Below are 18390 nucleotides of genomic sequence, written 5' to 3' on the forward strand. Positions count from 1 at the left end.
TAACATGGAGGCTGTTACAAGGTTTTAAATAACATTGTGTAATAGTGGACTAGTAAAAGATCATTGTTATGTTAATCTTAAGGTTTGCTCGTGTTGTATAATTGTCTTAAAGTTGTAGTTTTACACACTGGTTATGATGGGGCAGACAGAGCCACGTTCAAAGGCTGACGGGGCCTTTCAGTGCGCATCACCTGTCACCTGCTTCGGATAATTTTAAATATCAAGAAACTATAATTATTTGATTTATAAATGTCTTACCTTGTGTCTAAATTCCCGGGCGACCTTTCGCTCCATGGTTCGATAAAAAAAGCCAAAACAGCGATGAGAAAAGACAACGCAAGTGAAGTTTGACAGGACCGAACCGAGGTCAAGTAAATTACACGCATGCGTATACAATTTCCGGCTGCTCCTTTCACAATAAGAGTGAACGTGCTTTTAATTTGATGAACTTACTTTAAAAATATATTTATTTGTGGTTTGAATGTAATTGAACCAAATTTAAGTTTTAAGGCTGGGTTAGATTTTATTCTACCTCAAATAATATCATTAAAATCGAGAAAAATCAGGTGTAAAATTGTTAGACGTTAGGCAGATGACGTCACAATCTTAGTGAGCGGCAAAAGTTCAATGACTGATGACATTTTCTCCTTATAAAGCTCAAAATACATCTAAAATGTCCAAAAGCTGCTACAGTTTAATAATAAATATAAAAGTCTACAACTCTGTTAAATATTTAGTTTGTACCTGGCATCAAAAACAACAAAATCAAGTAAACAGTAGCAGAAAACCAGTTAACAGTTAGCTAAACAACAGGGACAATGCAGGCTAAGCTAACGTTTATCATTGTTATAGACTTTGAGGTCAGACAGTCGTTCTCTCCTTAAATAACATGTTTTTGAATTCCTGTGAGTCAATAAAAAGCAAATAACGTTGACAAAACGTATTTTGTCAGTTAAGCTGCCCATAGTTCTGTCGCAGTGCCAAATTTTTCGAATAAAATTATGTCAGTCCATAACCTCTAATGTCACTTCACAGATCTGACCTGTAATTTAGCCTGTCTCACCAGCTTCTCTCCATGGATAGTAATAATAAAGTAATATTATCTCCACAGAGAGAACTCTTTACCAGAAAAGTTAAACAGCACGTTTCACTTTAACGGTCAATACCATGGCGCGCCACAGGGGTCGCTACACTTATAGAATCAGAGCGTCATCCACGCAGTAGAAGAGGGGCGGACACTTCCGGGTTTTAAATTTTTTGTGGTAAAGTAACAGCTACTTTTTTCTCTTTCTGAATAAACACAAACTTTTACTTAAAAAGCGTAAGAGCACGATTGGTAGCACGATTTGTACTTTGCAAATCGTCTCACTGGACAAAGGGTCCGCAGGGTGAGTGTGTCAAAGTGTATTCCGTTAAGCATAAGCGTTGTTATTGTTTTTAGTGGGTATTTGTGGTACTTGTAGTTTGGAACTTGTTCAGTAATGTTTGTAATACAGTAATGTTATCACAGTAACGGTCTGTAATGTCTATCATGTACTATGCAGCTCTAGTAAACGTTCCTCTCCTTGACTCTCATGGCAACAATGATCAACACAAACAGCCCACCCCAAATCTACTGAATATACTGTATTTACATTGTTTTATTTTCAGCTTAAAATGGGATCTCCAACAAAACCTGCTGCATCACACAGGTAACCCATATAAACAATAATAATTTGTTCTGTTTTGTTCTTGCTATAATATTTAATTTCTGTATTTTTACCTAAAGGGGTCATGCACACACACCTGGAAAGGCCCTAGACTCCCCTCTTCCCTCAGTCAATGAGCGTCTGGCGTACCTGCGACCCTCCAGGGAGTTGTTAGAGTTTTACCGGCAGAAGATCGCCCAGTTTGACTCGGAACACGAGGAGCTGCTGCAAATGTTGGAGAAGTACAAAGGCGTCACAGACGAACAGGTGAGAGACGAAAAAATTTAACTGTCCCAGAGAAACTGATGCAGATACTTCATTCACTTTAAAATGTACTTGCAGCATAAGCTACAATGGGAACTGCGGCAGCGAGAAGGAGAGATATCTGAGCTGCAAAATGCTTTGAGTGATATGCAGGTCTATCTTTTTCAAGAGAGAGAACAGTCATTGCGGCTCTATGCTGAGAATGACAGACTAAAAATTAGGTAATTTTTGCTTTTATTTATTTTTTACTTCTAATGTACAATTATATTCTATTCATTCATTTTTATGTACAGAGAGTGGGAGGACAGAAAGAAAATCCAACACCTTCTTTCTCTAGTGGGTCCTGACGCCGGTGAAATTACATATTTCCACCGTGAACCTCCACACAAAGTATGAGCCTCATATCTTTTATTGTTCATTCATAGATATTTCATATTATACAGTCTCACATAGTTGTCAATTATTCATGTTTTTTCAGGTTGCTATCACACAGAAGATTCCAAAGTCCACTTTGGAGGAAAACCTGAGTCTCAGACCCCCAAAACTAAGGCCTGCTGTGAGCAAAAAAGGTTTGAAAATCTGGTCAACACCCTTAAACATATATGTTTTAATATTTATACTTTGGTTTGTTTGTTCTTGATTTCCTTTTCCTGCCAATGTTTAACAGTGCTTTGTTTTTACAAGGAGAAAGTAAAAAGATGAAATCTTCAAATGGAGTTGAACCTGAAAGTCTGGAACAATACAAAAATGACAATGAGACATTGTTACTACAGGTGAGATTAAACATAATTAAAGTTTAACATTGCTTCTGCTTTTATATCTTGGTATTCTGGTGTACATGAAGTTTTCATTTTCCAGGTGGAAGCGCTGCAGGCTCAGATGGAAGAACAGACCCGTCTGGCCAAAGAGCAGGTCGATTCTCTGCTGGAAGACAAAAGGATTCAAACAGAGGAGGCCCAGGCACAGCAGCAGAGAGACCAGGAGCGAATCGCAGCGTTAACTGAGAAGTAGGTTTTGTGTCTGATATAAACCGGTCTGTCTCCTTTTAAATTTAGATTTAAATTGGTAACACTCTAGTAAATGTCTTATATTCAGAATAACATTATTCTGCTGCTTATAGGATTAATAAGGACCAAATTAACACAATATTAATTAACACAATATTAACCACTTCCAGTTAGATTTTAGTAGGTGTACACTAAAATAAAATGTCTAAATTATATTCTGAGTTTTAAGATTATCTTACAACTGGACAGGTTGCAACAAACCCAGAACTTGTTACACGACAGCACCAGAGATTTCCTACAGTTAAAGTTTGACACTCGTGCGCTGGAGAAGAGCTGGATGACTGAGAAGGACAAACTGCTGAGGGAGCTGGACTCTTGCCACAATCGTCTGAGAAAACCAGGCCCCACCGGCACCACTGCTGCTCCAGAGCTGAGCAGAGCGTGGCAGCCCAGCAGCAGCACCACTGTTCACACACATCGAGCTCAACATGTACCACTGCAAATGCCATCGCAAACACACAAAGAGGAAGTAAAGGTATGGAATGAACTGTTATATATGATTTTTACACTAATTGTAAATATTTACTTGAGAAGGAAATTGTACTTTTCTAGCAGCCTACTTTTACTCCTACTTGAGTAATATTTGTATTGAAGTAAGAGTACTCTTACTTGAGTAAAAGTTGTGATTACTGTGACAAAAGTTTTATGTTGACAATGTAAAATTAATTTGTTTCTTGCACAGCTTCTTCAGATGTTACTTAGTTTGCCTCATTTTTGTGTTTTCCTCTTTATAATTTGAAGTTATTGTAATTTAAACAACAAAACATTAAAAAATAATGCACACAATCTGGTATTTTAAATCAGGCAGTTACTTTTTAAGTTACTCTTAATTGAGTAGTAGTTTTCCCAAATACTTTTTACTCTTACTTGAGTACGATCATTTCTTGGACCACTACTTTGTACTTCTACTTGAATAATATTGTTTTGAAGTAACATTACTCTTACTTAAATCATTTTTTTGGCTGCTCTCACCACATTCTGCATTCATTCTGTTTGAAGTTTGATCTTTTGTCTGTCCTTAGGCCTTACATGAAGACTTAAAACAAGCCCATCGTCTTGCAGAAATGTTTAGAGAACAGTGTATTACTCTTGAGACAGAACTGGCTCAGATCCGAGAGGAGGGCGACGTCGGCAGGGAGATTTTCAAGGTAGAAATTCTTCATTAGTAGATTTTGTGACTTTTGTCCCTGTTGTTTTAATATAAATATGTGTGTGTTTAGGAGCGTTCAGATAAAATGGCGAAACGTCTTCAGCTCATGACCCAACGTTATGAGGCTTTGGAGAAGAGAAGAACCATGGAGGTAGAAGGATTCAAAACTGACTTGAAGCTTCTCAGACAGAAACTTAAAGATGTCGAAAAACAACTTCTCAAGGTTTGTAATAATGTTATAATCAGGGCTGCATGATTTGGGGAAAATATGTAATTACATATATTTAATGAGAAGCATTGTGATTAGATTTGCGATTTATGTTTTAATAATAACATTCTGTTCAAAATGTTCATTTTAAATGTCCTACATTACGCAAAATCAACATGTTATCATGCTGTTGGCTCATTAAAAACATTCAATTACAATTAATCTTGCAGCCCTAATACACGAATGTGCTGTGTAAACGTAAACTGCTTCAACATGTCACTGTATATTTTAGGTAACTCTGAATGTTGGACCTAATCAGGATTTAGCGATCCTCCATGAAGTGCGACAGACCAACGCCAGAACAAAAAAGGCCCAGGGTGAGCTCATGACGCTGAAGGCTAAGATCTATGGACTGGAAAATGAATTGCGGTTTAGCTAGAGTTTTCTTCATGTGTTTTGTTTTCTTATCTTGTCCTTTTCATTCATAATAATTGTGCTTTGGTATTTACTACTGATGATTGTGTTGCAATGTTTTTAATCAATATATTTTAAAAAGTAAATATTAAAGATAAATCAATCACTGAAATATGCATTGTGCTCTAAATTTCAAAGGTCGAATATATTTTTTATTGTTTCATTGTGTTATTTATTATTAACAGGACACATTTATTCAGTTTTCATAGAATATATAATCTTTTTACATTATGAAAACATGTTCCAAAATCAAAATACCATACATTTGAGTGCTTAAGATTGTGAAAATGAGGTTTGTTGATGAGAACTGTGACTGGAGAAGAAAATAGAGGGCAGCATTTCAGCCTGCAGCCAGGAGAAGAAGGTGTGCGCATGCGCAGTTCCTTGTGTACACACGGCACTCTGCTCCTTTGGACTTTTGATGACACCGGTTGTACTTTCAGGATTTCTGTGTTTCTGTGAGAGATATCAACATGTCCTGCTCGCTCTTTAGCTCGTCTCTATAGTTAAAACAGTCTCGTGAACTGAGCTGATTCTTTTCTGTAGCTTTTTTTTAAGTCCCTCGTGGTTCAACTAAACAAGTCCCAGAATGCAAAGACTAAAAATATGGAAAGGTGGTTGGTCCCTGCTGAAATCAAGCTTTGAGAGAGGATCAACACATGTAAACAGGTCCGAGCCATCCTCACGAGCATACAGCCAGGTAAGAGTCAGTCTACATGTGTGCACTTAGTCTACATGTGTGCATTTAGTCTACATGTGTGCACTCTACATGTGTGCACTCTGACAGAACATGAGAGTGCACGGGGTCCTTTGGTTTAATCACTCACCTTGACACAAGCCGTTATGTAATTTCTTCTCGAATAAAGTGCAGATTATATATTGTTTGGGTTTTTTTTTACTAAGTGTAACATGGGTTTTCCTTTTGTTTGGGTTTCCACTCTTGTTCATTCAGGTCTGCATATATTGTACATCCATATTTGTCTCTCAGTAGGTCAAAGACAGGAAAACCAACGTTTTTCATTCTTTATCTGCCTTGTGCAATTAAGGCTTTTAATTATTTTTGCCTCAGTTCTTTTCAACTTTGTGTTTGAGACTGGTCTTTATACTGAAGAGCACCAAAAGGACACGCTCTACACATCCAAATACCACTCCTGCCTCTACATTTTTGCCAGTTTTTTCCATGTTTAATCAATAACACAAACTTTACCCCAGTCTCATTATCCTTATTACTCTGGCTCTGTCACAAGCTAGTGTTTCTACAGTTTGTCTTTACTTTTAGCACTGTATGACCCGTTGTTATTGTGCAATTCAGTCTTATATTCCCACACTGTCTCTGCTCCACCTCCCTCCTCAGGGCCCCAGTCCATTCGGGCTCCTCTTTGATATTGACGGGGTGCTGGTTCGGGGCAGGACTCCGATCCCTGGAGCAAAACAATGCTTCAAGAAACTAGTGGATCGCAACGGAAAGTACAAGGTCCCTGTGGTGTTTGTCACTAATGCTGGAAATTGCATGCGGCAGACCAAAGCAGAACATCTGTCCCAACTGCTGGAGGCTGAGGTAAAAAATCAAGTTAATCCTGTTCAGTTTTATTATAATTTAATATATGTGTTATAATGTTGCTTCCTCATCACAAACTTGTCTGGAGTTGTTTTTTGTTTCATTCACACATATTGAACACACAAATCCTGCATATTTAGGCTGAGTTCTTCTCTCAAACTGAAAACGCTCTGTTCCACCTTGTGATGTCATCATGTGGTGATACAGGAAGTGCTCCACTATGTTTTTAAACTCCACACACCTTCATTTCTAGAATCATTTGGATAATTTCAGCTCTAGAAATGACAATATCTACTGAAAAGAAGGTAAACGTAGCTGTTAACTTGAAAACTACCACTTCATGACATCACAAGTTGGATCAGAGCATTTTGAGGTTTGGAGAGGTAACAAACTATTAACACACGATTACTCATAACATGTGTGAATGAAACAAAACACAACGTTGAGTATGTTTTTGATGATGCAACAACATTACAACATGGCTCACGAAAAATCAATTTTGCGTAATATATGACCTCTAAACATGTTTTTACGGCTCTCTCAGGTTTCCCCAGACCAGGTGATGCTTTCCCATAGTCCTTTGCGGATGTTCACCCAGTTCCATAAGATGTCTGTGCTTGTGTCGGGCCAGGGTCCTGTCGAAGAAGTGGCTCATAAGTATCCTACCTAAACCAATGCTGTCAAAATGTTGACCTCTAAATTTCAGGCTGTGTTTGGTCAGTGGAGTTTACACATTCTGTTATCAGTCGACTCACACTTTGTTCCATTCAATACCCTTGTGCGTTTGCCATAGATTTACTCTTCTTGTAGCACATTTAGAACCATCCTTGTGTTTCCTCCTTAACCCAAACCATCTTCAGCCTTGGTTTTGAAGATGTCGTGACCATAGACACGCTCCGAGAGGCTTATCCGCTGCTGGATGTCGTGGATCATGATAGACGTCCTAAAGATAAGGTATTTGTCCGATCGGCTCTGTCCACAACAGCGCCCGGCGACCTCACTGTGAGCGTCACTACTTACTGTTCCGTTGTATCTCTGCGAGGTTTTTGCCAAGTGCTGTTAAAATGAATAAATATTTAAAGATCCGGGAGTGGACCTCACCGACAATATGTTAAAAATGACACAAATAAAATAATTCACTAGAGAGAAAGAGGGATAATAACTGTTAAAACGTCACACAACTGTACAAAAGTATTCTACATATAAAAATAACTGGGTAGTCTTTATTTTAATTAACTGTAATAGGTTGTTTGTTGATAGCACTTTAAAATAGGGTACGGGACTTACTATGTACTTACAGTGGTAGTTAGCTGATGCTTGACTAGTAATTACGGTGGTAGTTATTGGCAGTTATTATGGTAGTTCCTGTGGTAGTTCCTGTGGTAGTTCCTGTGGTAGTTCCTGTGGTAGTTCCTGTGGTAGTTCCTGTGGTACTTGTGGTGTTACTTTTGTTGGTAATTATACTGATACTTACCTGTACTTTGGCTGGGACTTATACAGTTTAACTAATAGCGGTACTTTGTGGTACTTAAAGCAGTACTTATAATGGTACAAGAAGTGGTACTTACAATAATAGTTATTGGTACTATTACTGGTACTTACAGAAATATGTCATATTAAGCGAATGGTTAATTAAAGTATTAGTTACAAGGAGTACAGTGATATGGTTTAGTGGTGGTGTTATTGCAGTTAGAAAAAAAGATTATATAAGTAAGTATTATAATATTAAAGAATGTGCTATCATTAGACATGAAAATATAGACATTATATATGAAGTACTGGTAAGTATCAGTATAATTACCAGCCAAAGTACCACTGCAAGTACCACAGTAACTACCACCGTAATTACCCGTCAAGTATCAACTAAGTACCACCATAAGTGCCAAGTAAGTCCCTATTTTAACGTGCTCCCTGTTTATTTTAAGTTTTCCAATTTTAATAAAAGTGGCTGTTAGTTTTGAGCCTATTCATAATCAAACCGCAAACGTCTGTTAAACAATCTTTCTATTTTCTAGATCCCACCCACCAAAGGGCTACGGAAAATAGATGGTATTTATTCTATACTGTAAAAGATTTCTGCATTTTTAGAAACTAACTCCCCTCTCATGCGTCTGATTCCTTAGCTGTGATTTTATTTGGCGAGCCGGTCAGATGGGAGACAAACCTCCAGTTAATTGTTGATGTTCTTCTGACTAATGGAAGCCCCGACAACAACTGGGCCTCAGCGCGGTCGCCTCACCTCCCTGTGCTCGCCTGTAACATGGACCTGCTGTGGATGGCAGAGGCCAAGAATCCAAGGTGACGGTCTCAGAGGAACAGTGGTGGAACTACTACTCCATTTTGTTACTTAAGGAAGGAAGTGCACATGCCGGAGCAAAATAACTCTTACTTTTACTTGAGTATCACGTGAAAACATCTGCTTAAGTAAAAGTGTTAAAGTACCTGTTTGAAAATGTACTTAAAAAGTAAAAAAGTCAAAGTGTTTTGCGCAGATTTTGAGGTCTAATGAAGCTTCAAATGTAGTGATTTTGTTAACGATTTCCGATAGCAATAGGGTTTTTTTTAGACATTTTTCTTTGTATATTTTTGTTGCTCAAATCCATCTTTCATTTCATTTTCATTTTATTTATGTATTTCGAGCACACGTACACCTAAAGCACATCTCATAGTCTGTTCTTATACAAGCTCGAAAAGGAGTGGGAAGAAGAAAACTTGTCAAGTCCCACCTCTGTTTTCCATCAAGACACAAATCAAACGCTTTCTTTATGCTTCCTATTCAGATCTTAATAAAAAAAAATAAAAAAAATTAATCCTCAGCCTTTTCAGCAGGTCTCAAACAATAATAAATATTTTTACGTTTCAGTCCTGTTCAAAGATGTAGTCGAGTAGAAAGACAAATACCCAAGTAAAATGTATCCGTACTGAAGTAAAGTACAAATACCTAAAGATTGTACTTAAGCAGAACACTTTACTACTTTTACTTCGTTACGTTCCACCGCTGCAGATGGACATGTATATTTTAAAATCTAAAACAAATATTAGCATTTTAAAGCATGATTTTGTTACAGATTTGGACACGGCATGTTCCTGGTGTGTTTGGAGAATTTGTATAAAAAAGTTACAGGATATGACTTGAAGTACGAAGCCCTCATTGGCAAACCGAGTGTGGTGACGTACAACTACGCTGAGCAGCTCATTAGACAACAGGCGGAGAAACTTGGATGGACCACACCAGTCAAGAGGTTATATGCTATAGGGTGGGTATTCCTTTAAATAGCTTAATTTTTCTTGTATTTTTCTTTTAATCTTGCGTCAAACTGGCTTTTCTGTCCACAGTGACAATCCAATGGCGGATATTTACGGGGCAAATCTCTACAATCGCTACCTCCAAACGGTTCATCTCGACAAAGTTCAGCTGAAGGCCAAAGGCGGGTCAGGAGCAGTGGATGCTCCTACAGATTCAGCTGCCTCTCAGACGTCCTCCTCGGGGCTGGGGAGGTCTGCGGGTGGAGGTGAAGCAGAGCATGAGCTTCCTGAGGGTTGCAGCTCCATCTTAGTGTGCACCGGAGTGTACAGCAAAGATCAGGAGGAGCTGCCCTCAGACCCGTCAGAAACAGTTACTGAACAGAGGATCTTTCACGGCCACAGGGATTTCCGCTTTGACCCCAGCCTCATGCAGCCGTCTTTCGTGGTTAATGACGTCCAAGAGGCAGTGGAGCTCGTGTTTCAACAGGAACGCTGGCCTTTAGAGTAGCATCTTTAGTTTTGTTTTAATTTTATTATGCAAAATCGACTCTTGTGAGCTGTAAGACATGTTATAACGCTGTTACATCCTCAAAAACAGACCTGGAGTTGTGTTTTGTTTCATTTACACATGTTTGAGTAACACTTTATTATTAGTCTGTACATCTCCCAAGCTCAGAATGCTCTGTTCCACCTTGTGATGTCATGAAGTGGTAGTTTTCAAGGTAACAGCTCCTTTTACCTTTAGTTCAGTAGCGATGGGCAATTCCAGGGCTGAAATCATCCAAACGATTCTAGAAATGAAGGTGTGTGGAGTTTAAAAACACAGTGGAGCACTTCCTGTATTACCACATGATGACATCACAAGGTGGAACAGAGTGTTTTCTGTTTGAGAGAAGCAGGGTTTGTGTGTTAAACATGTGTGAATGAACCAAAACACAACTCCAGGTCTGTTTGTGACATTATAACAGATCAGGAAATAGCCTAAAATGGGCCTTTTAATTTTATCAGTCAAGACATAATCATAATTTTGCTCAGTTCTGTTGCAAGGTCAGCTGTAGACATTATGATTTATGATTTTTAAAGCCTGATGCAGTGATATTGTAATCCGCAGTGTATTTTATTAAGACAAACATGTTTTATATAAGTTCACATACCTTAGTACAGGGATTGTACCAGCGATGTCAGTTGTAGTTACACAGATAAACCACTGTGTCTTATTTCCTGTGCCAAAAATAAGCTTGAATCCATTGCACCACTCAAGTTTTTTTTTTTTATATCAAAGCCATTGGTTCACCATCATTAAATTGTAGACTTAAAAGGGCGTGACAGCTGAAACAAACTGATCATTACCAAAGATCATGTTACGTGCTGTCTCTTTACATGTGCTACTTTTACTGAAGAATAAACAATTTAGCACTTACGGTATATTTGTGTGTGTACCAAAATGATCTTTTTCATACAGGTGAAGCCATACAAAATAAATTAAAGTTAAAACACAGACAAACTGGGTGCAGAGTTCTGTGTACTTGTGTGTATATATAGTTATATTTGCACCCATGTTACGAGTCCACAGTACTCTACAGTCTGTAAACATGACCACATACCAGAAAATAACCTATATAACAGTTAATATATAATTTATATACACTACCAGTCAAAATTTTGGACACATACTCTTATTCAATGTTTTTTTTTACTATCTACAGTTTATAAACGTATTGAAGACCTGAAATATATGAAGTAAAATATACAGAATTATGTAGTAAGGTAAGAAGTTAAATAAGTTCAAATCCTTCAAGTCGCCACCCTTTACTTTGTCGAAAAATATTTTGTGGTTACTCAGCATTTTCTTTTACTACATAATTCCATCTATTTTGTTTCATATATTTGAGGTTTTCCATATTTATACAAACTGTAGAAAGTATTAAAAATGTACAGGAAGTTTAATGTGTCCAAACTTTTGACTTGTGTTGTTTAAACGTACACAACCAGGCAAAAGTTCTCATTCTTTTTTCTAAATTTTTACAACTTTTGAAATTTTATAAACACACAAAAGACATCAAATATATGAAACAAGATATATGAGATTATGTAGCAAAGATAACTCTACATTTTTTTTTCAATTTTATACTCAAATCCTCAAAGTAGCCAGAGCACAAAGAAGCCTAAGTGGTTCTGTTTGAAGTCATCTTGGAGCATTTCAGATCATCTTTTATATTAGCAATGGCTGCTTTTGTCCAAATACAACTGCCCCAACAAAAAGCTTTAGAACTTAGCTCGAGAACTACAGAAGGCTTTGTTCTTGGTCATTCACATAACCCTGGCACAAGCACTGAGCTGGTGTGTCCAAACCTTTGACTGTCAGTGTGTGTAGATGCAAGTACTTCCATCATGGCTCTGTTATTTACAGTCACACACCTCAGCATCTACAGTTCTTATCCGGAGCCAGTGTCCCATGGATTGGATGAGAACTATTCAACGTGAACTGCGGTGCCTCCAGAGAGGTTTCATCGATGACCACCATACCGTTCCTTGCCATTAACTCTCTGGCCATGAGAATAAAAGCTGCGTCAATGTTCTGAGCCTCTTTGGCGGAGGTTTCCAGCGCAGCCAGAACGCCATGCTTCTCCGCGAGCGTACACGAGTCTTCAAACAAGACCTGTCTGTTGGCGTGGAGGTCGGACTTGTTACCTGAAATTAGAAGGATACAAAAGGATACAAAATTGGTTAAAGGTGAACTATGTAACTTTTCTGGTAGAATGTCACCCACTGGCTTGTTTCCATGGAGATTTTTTTTTTAAATTGTGACATTAGAGACAATACAAACAATAAATTAAACATTAAACATTCTGACTTGAGGGAACAGTGTCACAGTTCTGCCTGTTTGCATGTTTTTCCCTCGGTCCGGCTCCGTTTTTCAGCCTGTTCCGGTCCTTCTTTTGTTACCTCCCTGTTTTCCCTGCAGCCGCCTCTCGTTTTGTTAATGAGCCCAGGGTCGTCTGTATATACTGCTTCTGTTCTGTCAGTTCTTGCTAGATTGTAACCAGTCAAGAGCAACATTCAAGCTCATCTGAAATCCTCTGTTGTTTGCATTTATATCTGTTTGAGTTACCTGTTCCTGAGTTTATTTGCCCAGCCTGTTTCCCTTATTGAATCCCTAGTGTGGAAGAGATTTTGGTTGATATTAAATAAGACATTATTCCTCAGTTGTTTAGTCCCCGATTTACCATATTCTGAATTACCTGCTTAAGGACACTTTCTGTTGTAGTTTATAAGACATTCTGACTGTTCTCTTTGTGTTGCATTTGAGTCCAGTTTACCAGCGTGACAAACGGGGAGCGCGCACATCCAGGTTTGAAGAATGGTTTCTGTTCTTCTTAAATGGAAAGTGTGTCTCCATGGAGATATTATCGTTGTGCCTTGAATGTTCCACAGTATGGCATTAAACTTATCTACCTCCACGGACGCAAGCAGGTGACGCCACTAGGCCATGTTCTAGGTCAGATCTGTGGAGCTACGACGCCTCTCACAGTAATTATACATGTTTTTAAAAGTACGGAAGCTATGAGTTTAATGCCATACAGTGGAACATACCAGGCAAAGCAATAACATCTCCATGGAGACAAACATGTAGTGGATCCCCTCACCAGAAAAGTTACATAGTGTACTTTTAATGTAAGCCCTGAAAATAGTATATTAACTTGTTTTATGAAAAGTTATACAATGTTTTCCACAAGTTTATCCATATTTGAGTCATTTCATTCAATACAATGTGGAGAATAATGTGACTTTTTGAGTCTGCTGATAAAAAATGTGATAAAATATAGTTACTTCTATATGTTTGAGATAATACTACAGGCATACAGTGTAATTAGTTTTACCAGTTTTTTGTTCTGATTATTTTTAGACGAAGGGGGTGTAAATTAGACTCTGGGAGGCCGCCATAGTCTCCTCTGGTCGTACATACCTATAAGTATAAGTACTACGCTGGCGGCTCCATATTGCTCCACTTCCCTGATCCAATGAGAAACGGATTCAAACGTAGATCGCCGCGTGATGTCATAGGCGACCATAGCCCCGTGAGCGCTGCGGTAGTAACTCTGGGTGATGGTTCGAAAACGCTCTTGACCTGCTGTGTCCCAAACCTGTAACTGCAACAAGAACAGGAACACTCACACAGATGGAAATCAACAGGGTTTTCAGTCAATGTGGCTTATTAAAGGGGTCCACCACCAGATTGTCTACTGAGAGATGTTATTGCTTTGCTTAAAATGTTCCACAGTATGGCATTATATTATTTATCTCTGCAGACTCAAGAAAGAAATGCCACCAATCCAAGTTACATGGTATTTGACAGCATTTAAAACACCCCTCATAAAGATAGACATGTTTAAATAGCATTAAACTTATCTGTGTAACATTCCAGGCAAAGCAGTAACATCTCCAAGCAGGTACTAGAGCCTGCACTAGAAAAGTTACACAGTTAACCTTTAAATAATTTTGGATTTAGTTTTAAAAAAAAAGAAAAAACTCACATGACAACGTAGAACAAACAAACCAATAACAAATGTGTTCACACAGTTCAAAGGACAGTGAAGTATTTTAGACATAAATGCTTTGTAAATAAATCATAAGAAAAAGAACAGTTATAAACACAAAAGTAGACTGTACCTTGACTTTCTTTCCATCGATGTCCAGTGTCCGAACAGTGAAGTCAACTCCAATAGTGTTTTGTTGTTTTTCAATAAAAATCCCAGACTTGAATCTTTGCACCACACAGGTTTTTCCAACATTCGAATCTCCGACCAGGATGATTTTAAAGAGAAAGTCAAAAGAGTCCTCCAGCTCCAGCTCAGCAGACTGCATAGTGAAAAATACAGAATACAGACTTAAACTCGGAGCTGAGCAACTAAACTGGTTTCACCTGAGTTGTGTTAATAAAGACTTTGAATATTTAACAAATAAACCGTCACATCTTTGAAATTAAACTGGAATCTCTTCAAGACGTTCATGTTCCAGCCTGATATCAAGTGTTCTTAGTGACTGAAAAGTAAAGATACTAATCTAAAAGAACCAATGGTATCCAATAGTATCCATCAAAGATCTACTAAATTAATCCATAGCCAAATGCAATGATCCAGTAACAGCTTTCCCTCTCTGTTCAATCTAAAGTACTTGTTTGTATTTCTAAGGTAAGTCCAGTGGTTGTAACCTTTAGACTCTGGCATTGGCTGTCCTCTATTATCCTCTATGAGTGGCCAATTCAGTTCCAATCTGAAATGTAGAAACACGCCTACTACCTGTCTGTGCGTTCTCCAACCACCTGCCAAGCGGCACCACTGCATCTTGGGATTGAAAATGAATATTCACACATGCACTTGGAAACCTGGGGAGGAAAATACAGAATCAATAGCCCGAAAGATCACTGGAACATATCAGATACTATAAGGGAGGTGCTGTGAGTTATAAATAGCCTAAAACAGCAGGAGTAGTTTTGAGCAAATATCTTCAAGTAACCTCCCTGTTTTACAGCTCATATAAGTAAACAACTGATCAATTGAACTTTGGACTGCACCAATATATTTGCCTATTATCTGTTAATTCTTTGACCTTTAACATCCTTTTCATTAGTTAAAAACAGAATCCAATAGAATTGTTTATGCATTACAAACACACATAAGGAACTGTACAGTAATTATAAACTCTAGGACTTGCATTTGAAGTAAATAAGTAAATAAGGTACCTTAGTCTTCACATACACAGAGCAGAGTGAGATGTAGCATAGCAGTGGGTTTTCAGAATGTGCATTAGAGGCATGTGTTCTCTCTCTCGCTCTGTCTCCGCCCCCACTCGTGCTTGGCGTCATCTCAGCCCACTGAAGAAAAAGACACAGCTGGACTCTAAACAATGAGCGAGTGTGACAGAGCTGACCAGGCCACAGACTGGGGTCTATCTTTGGCTGTGACCACCAACCACCGTCTGTTCTGGGCTTGTGAACCAGGCTTGTGATTACTTGCATATAAAGACATCTTGTTTTGATGACTAACGCGGAAGCAATACATTTCAAATATAGCACAAATTATTCATCAGACATAATAAACCAAGCATTTTATCTTGAGTTTGTAAATGTGGATTTCATACAACAGGAATACAAAATATAACAAATTATAGCTATTAAAAATTGTTATCATTTTCAAAATATCTCCTAGTTTATGAATGCAGTATATGTGCTGCTGGCGGGCCTTGGATGGGACTGGACAATCTTTATATGTCACCAGTGAACATAAGCACTGCTGGAACTGGAACTTTTCCATGGTTTTACCCATTTGATCTTTTTACTTCTTATGATTATAAATTTGGACATTTTAACTTGTAATAAACCCCTAATGGTGCTTTGTATTGTGTGGCCAGGCACCAAACTTATTTCAAACCGTGACATATACATACAATATAAAGAAACAATTATTAACAGCAAGGCTCCGTGTTTTATTTATAACTAACCCAAACACCTAAATTGTGAATGGGTGTGTAGGAAACTAAGGTTAACAGTAGCATTGTGCTGCTATTAAAATAATCTAAAAAACTGGGAGTGCCAAAGAACTGCGGAGCTGATCTGTTTTTTTCTTTTCTATAATTTTTCTTTTTGGCCCCAGAACTGTCGCAGCTTTTATGAGATGTGCAGGTCTCTCTCTGTGTATCTTATAGTACATGTAGGAAATGAAGTCAGATTTGATATAAAACTCTAATATAAACATTATAAAATATCTATTACAATAAAAAAGTATCTAGAGTGACTTTCAAAAACAAAAGTGACAGGTTCTAGACACAAGATCATGATGCTGAGGCTTTAGAATGAATTCCAGTCTATCACCATGAGCATTTTGCAGTGTCATCTCCTCTGCTGTGACCGAGCTGCACCAACAGACTTTCGCTGCCTCGAATTAGAACTGAGGCTCTGATGTCCTTCTGGTTGTCTCTGTGCTTTCCTGTCAGTCGTATTGTTAACAGTTTCAGGAGGGATGTGAATCGGCTTCCAGGGAATGGGATTGTAGAAGCTGGGTGATGGGTAAGATTTTCCATATGGACCTGGGGCAAAAATATTCATAAGATTATTTACATATTATTGTTTTCATGAATCTAGTGATCTGTCTGAGGCTCTAAGTTCCTGTTATACTTGATGCTGCGACCACTGGCTTGTAAATGACAGGCATTAAGGGAAATATTTACCTTGACAAGTCGATTTGCGGTTGACTGTGTTTTTTGTATTGGCCTGACTAAGCCATTCCTTGAACTTTTCTTCTGCCCTCCTGCGTCGTTCCTTTTCTTGTGCTTCTTTTAGTGCAGCTTCCTCCTATCCACCACAGAAAGATTAACATTGTTATCAAATACAGTTTTGTAGATGAATGAACTGCCAAATATTCGTAAAAATAAACAGTTACCTTCAGTTTTTTTTCTTTTTCTGCTTTCTCTTGGTTTTTCTTTTGAAGCCATTCTTTATACTTATCTTGTGCTTTGAGTTCAATCTCCCTCTGCTTTTGCATTTGCAACATCAGGTCTTTTTGTTCTTTGCTTTGTTTTAGATCTTGTTCCTGCTTTTCCTACAACACAACATAAAATTTAACACAATTAGACAGAGCTATGCCCATGTTAAATGAATGTCCACAAAAAAAATAATGAACCTGTTCTCTTTTCATCTTCAGCCATTCCTGGATCCTTTGATTGATCATAGCAACTTTCTGCTCATGGTCCTTTTCTTGTTGATTTTTCTTTTCTTGAAGTAACCGCTCCTAATTAACAACCATCTCCATCAGGTATATTACATATTAGAGTTTACTAAAATCACGGATAAAACATATCAGTATATGAGTCTTGCCTCCTCTGCCTTCTTTTCCAATTTGATCCTATCTTCTTTGGCCTTATTCAGAAGCCACAGTTCCCAGGCGCTGAGTGAAGCTGGAGTTTTCTGTGGCACTGCAGAGCTCAGCATCTGATCTGAGGGCGTTTTAGGCAGCTCACACCTGCAGAATATAAGGATTATTACATTACTTCACGTACGTATAATGTTGTGGTCTTATATTTACTAGCTCACCTGTCTGACAGCACTGAGGTGTCCATTGTCCCCTTTGGTGGGGACTGTCCACTTGATTGACTTATGTCTTCTCCACTCTCAAAACTGTCGTGATAGATGGGAGACAGGAGAGAGAACGTGTCTTCATCATCAGAAATGACCCCGACATCTAAATCCAAAGCAGCAGGTTTGTGGAAGTCTTTTTCTCGGTTCCTGGACTTCTTCACTGGAGTAGAGCTGAAACCGTTTGTCGCAAAACTGGACATTGTCCCTTGTGGAGAAAGGCTGGAAAATGCATTAAAGTAAAAGGTCATTTAACTGTACTCAACAAAGCTCCAAACTCTGATACTTTCACAGAGCTAGCACGCGCGCTAATGCTAATGCTAATGCTAGCAACGAAGTGAGTTACAGCTGCGAGGACGTTACAAAAGTGCAGTTAGTGAAGATAAAAAGTAGAACTTCGTTAATATCGGTTAAAGAACCTACCATGTGAACTGTCACATGTGACCAGTTATTATTCTTACCTATGGCAGCTCAGAGTAAAACCTTAGGAGTTGAAGTGACCGGTTTGAACAAACGCAACAAAAACAGAGCGCGCCCCCGCGCGGCAGGACGCTGTTGCCATGACACCGCGAGCGCGTGAACGCGTGAGCATCGAGAGTCTGCG

General features: G+C 38.4%; 5 protein-coding genes across 7 annotated transcripts in view; 2 read left to right on the forward strand and 3 right to left on the reverse strand.

Moving 5' to 3' along the window:
* ush1c (Usher syndrome 1C) overlaps positions 1 to 1167 on the reverse strand; it is a 29686-nt gene extending 28519 nt beyond the window's left edge. For both annotated transcript variants that reach the window (XM_033968121.2, XM_055222546.1), the window contains exon 1: positions 259 to 1167. In XM_033968121.2, coding sequence (XP_033824012.1) covers positions 259 to 294 — 36 coding nt within the window. In that variant the 5' untranslated portion in view covers positions 295 to 1167. The remainder of the gene's footprint in view (positions 1 to 258) is intronic.
* Positions 1168 to 1230: 63 nt separating this feature from the next.
* ccdc77 (coiled-coil domain containing 77) lies at positions 1231 to 4825 on the forward strand. The gene is made up of 12 exons (XM_033967592.2): positions 1231 to 1388; positions 1651 to 1691; positions 1769 to 1955; positions 2031 to 2173; positions 2246 to 2342; positions 2431 to 2521; positions 2637 to 2725; positions 2811 to 2959; positions 3209 to 3494; positions 4042 to 4167; positions 4240 to 4392; positions 4670 to 4825. Exons 2-12 carry the CDS (start codon positions 1657 to 1659, stop codon positions 4814 to 4816), a joined length of 1503 nt encoding a protein of 500 aa, XP_033823483.1. The 5' UTR covers positions 1231 to 1388; positions 1651 to 1656; the 3' UTR covers positions 4817 to 4825.
* Positions 4826 to 5303: 478 nt separating this feature from the next.
* Positions 5304 to 10676, forward strand: hdhd5 (haloacid dehalogenase like hydrolase domain containing 5). The gene is made up of 8 exons (XM_033967643.2): positions 5304 to 5551; positions 6206 to 6409; positions 6954 to 7066; positions 7270 to 7363; positions 8425 to 8458; positions 8533 to 8707; positions 9478 to 9666; positions 9746 to 10676. Exons 1-8 carry the CDS (start codon positions 5441 to 5443, stop codon positions 10161 to 10163), a joined length of 1338 nt encoding a protein of 445 aa, XP_033823534.1. The 5' UTR covers positions 5304 to 5440; the 3' UTR covers positions 10164 to 10676.
* A 503-nt stretch (positions 10677 to 11179) lies between these two features.
* Positions 11180 to 15650, reverse strand: LOC117371959 (ras-related protein Rab-19). Of its 2 annotated transcripts, none has more exons than XM_033967646.2 (5): positions 15399 to 15650; positions 14956 to 15041; positions 14327 to 14515; positions 13623 to 13806; positions 11180 to 12346 (listed from the first exon to the last, which is right to left on the reverse strand). In XM_033967646.2, the coding sequence occupies exons 2-5, from the start codon at positions 14998 to 15000 to the stop codon at positions 12075 to 12077; spliced, it is 690 nt and encodes a 229-aa protein (XP_033823537.2). In that variant the 5' UTR covers positions 15001 to 15041; positions 15399 to 15650; the 3' UTR covers positions 11180 to 12074. The 2 variants fall into 2 exon arrangements, with proteins under 2 accessions (XP_033823537.2, XP_055078522.1); XM_055222547.1 differs by having other exon boundaries at positions 11866 to 12346; positions 13623 to 13800.
* Positions 15651 to 15789: 139 nt separating this feature from the next.
* LOC117371961 (coiled-coil domain-containing protein 34-like) lies at positions 15790 to 18389 on the reverse strand. Its single transcript, XM_033967648.2, has 7 exons — positions 18248 to 18389; positions 17745 to 18008; positions 17529 to 17673; positions 17335 to 17442; positions 17095 to 17253; positions 16883 to 17006; positions 15790 to 16741 (listed from the first exon to the last, which is right to left on the reverse strand). Exons 2-7 carry the CDS (start codon positions 17987 to 17989, stop codon positions 16545 to 16547), a joined length of 978 nt encoding a protein of 325 aa, XP_033823539.1. The 5' UTR covers positions 17990 to 18008; positions 18248 to 18389; the 3' UTR covers positions 15790 to 16544.
* Between the last annotated feature and the right edge of the window lies 1 nt (position 18390).

This window comes from Periophthalmus magnuspinnatus, chromosome 6, assembly GCF_009829125.3.
Source record: "Periophthalmus magnuspinnatus isolate fPerMag1 chromosome 6, fPerMag1.2.pri, whole genome shotgun sequence".
Classification (NCBI taxonomy): Eukaryota; Metazoa; Chordata; class Actinopteri; order Gobiiformes; family Gobiidae; genus Periophthalmus; species Periophthalmus magnuspinnatus.

Bases quoted from the DNA above. Each gene is read 5' to 3' on its own strand.
- ccdc77 (XM_033967592.2), top strand. From the start codon at position 1,657: ATGGGATCTCCAACAAAACCTGCTGCATCACACAG. The intron at 1,692-1,768 runs GTAACCCATATA...TTTTACCTAAAG, and splicing joins AAACCTGCTGCATCACACAG to GGGTCATGCACACACACCTG. The intron at 4,168-4,239 runs GTAGAAATTCTT...GTGTGTGTTTAG, and splicing joins TCGGCAGGGAGATTTTCAAG to GAGCGTTCAGATAAAATGGC.
- hdhd5 (XM_033967643.2), top strand. From the start codon at position 5,441: ATGCAAAGACTAAAAATATGGAAAGGTGGTTGGTCCCTGCTGAAATCA. The intron at 5,552-6,205 runs GTAAGAGTCAGT...CTCCCTCCTCAG, and splicing joins CCTCACGAGCATACAGCCAG to GGCCCCAGTCCATTCGGGCT. The intron at 8,459-8,532 runs GTATTTATTCTA...CTGATTCCTTAG, and splicing joins AGGGCTACGGAAAATAGATG to CTGTGATTTTATTTGGCGAG.
- LOC117371959 (XM_033967646.2), bottom strand. From the start codon at position 15,000: ATGCAGTGGTGCCGCTTGGCAGGTGGTTGGAGAACGCACAGACAG. The intron at 13,807-14,326 runs GTACAGTCTACT...TTCTTGTTGCAG, and splicing joins TCGATGGAAAGAAAGTCAAG to TTACAGGTTTGGGACACAGC. The intron at 12,347-13,622 runs GTATGTACGACC...TTCTAATTTCAG, and splicing joins CGTAGTACTTATACTTATAG to GTAACAAGTCCGACCTCCAC.
- LOC117371961 (XM_033967648.2), bottom strand. From the start codon at position 17,989: ATGTCCAGTTTTGCGACAAACGGTTTCAGCTCTACTCCAGTGAAGAAG. The intron at 17,007-17,094 runs GTAACTGTTTAT...TGTGGTGGATAG, and splicing joins AAAAAGAAAAAAAACTGAAG to GAGGAAGCTGCACTAAAAGA. The intron at 16,742-16,882 runs GTAAATATTTCC...TTTTTGCCCCAG, and splicing joins CCGCAAATCGACTTGTCAAG to GTCCATATGGAAAATCTTAC.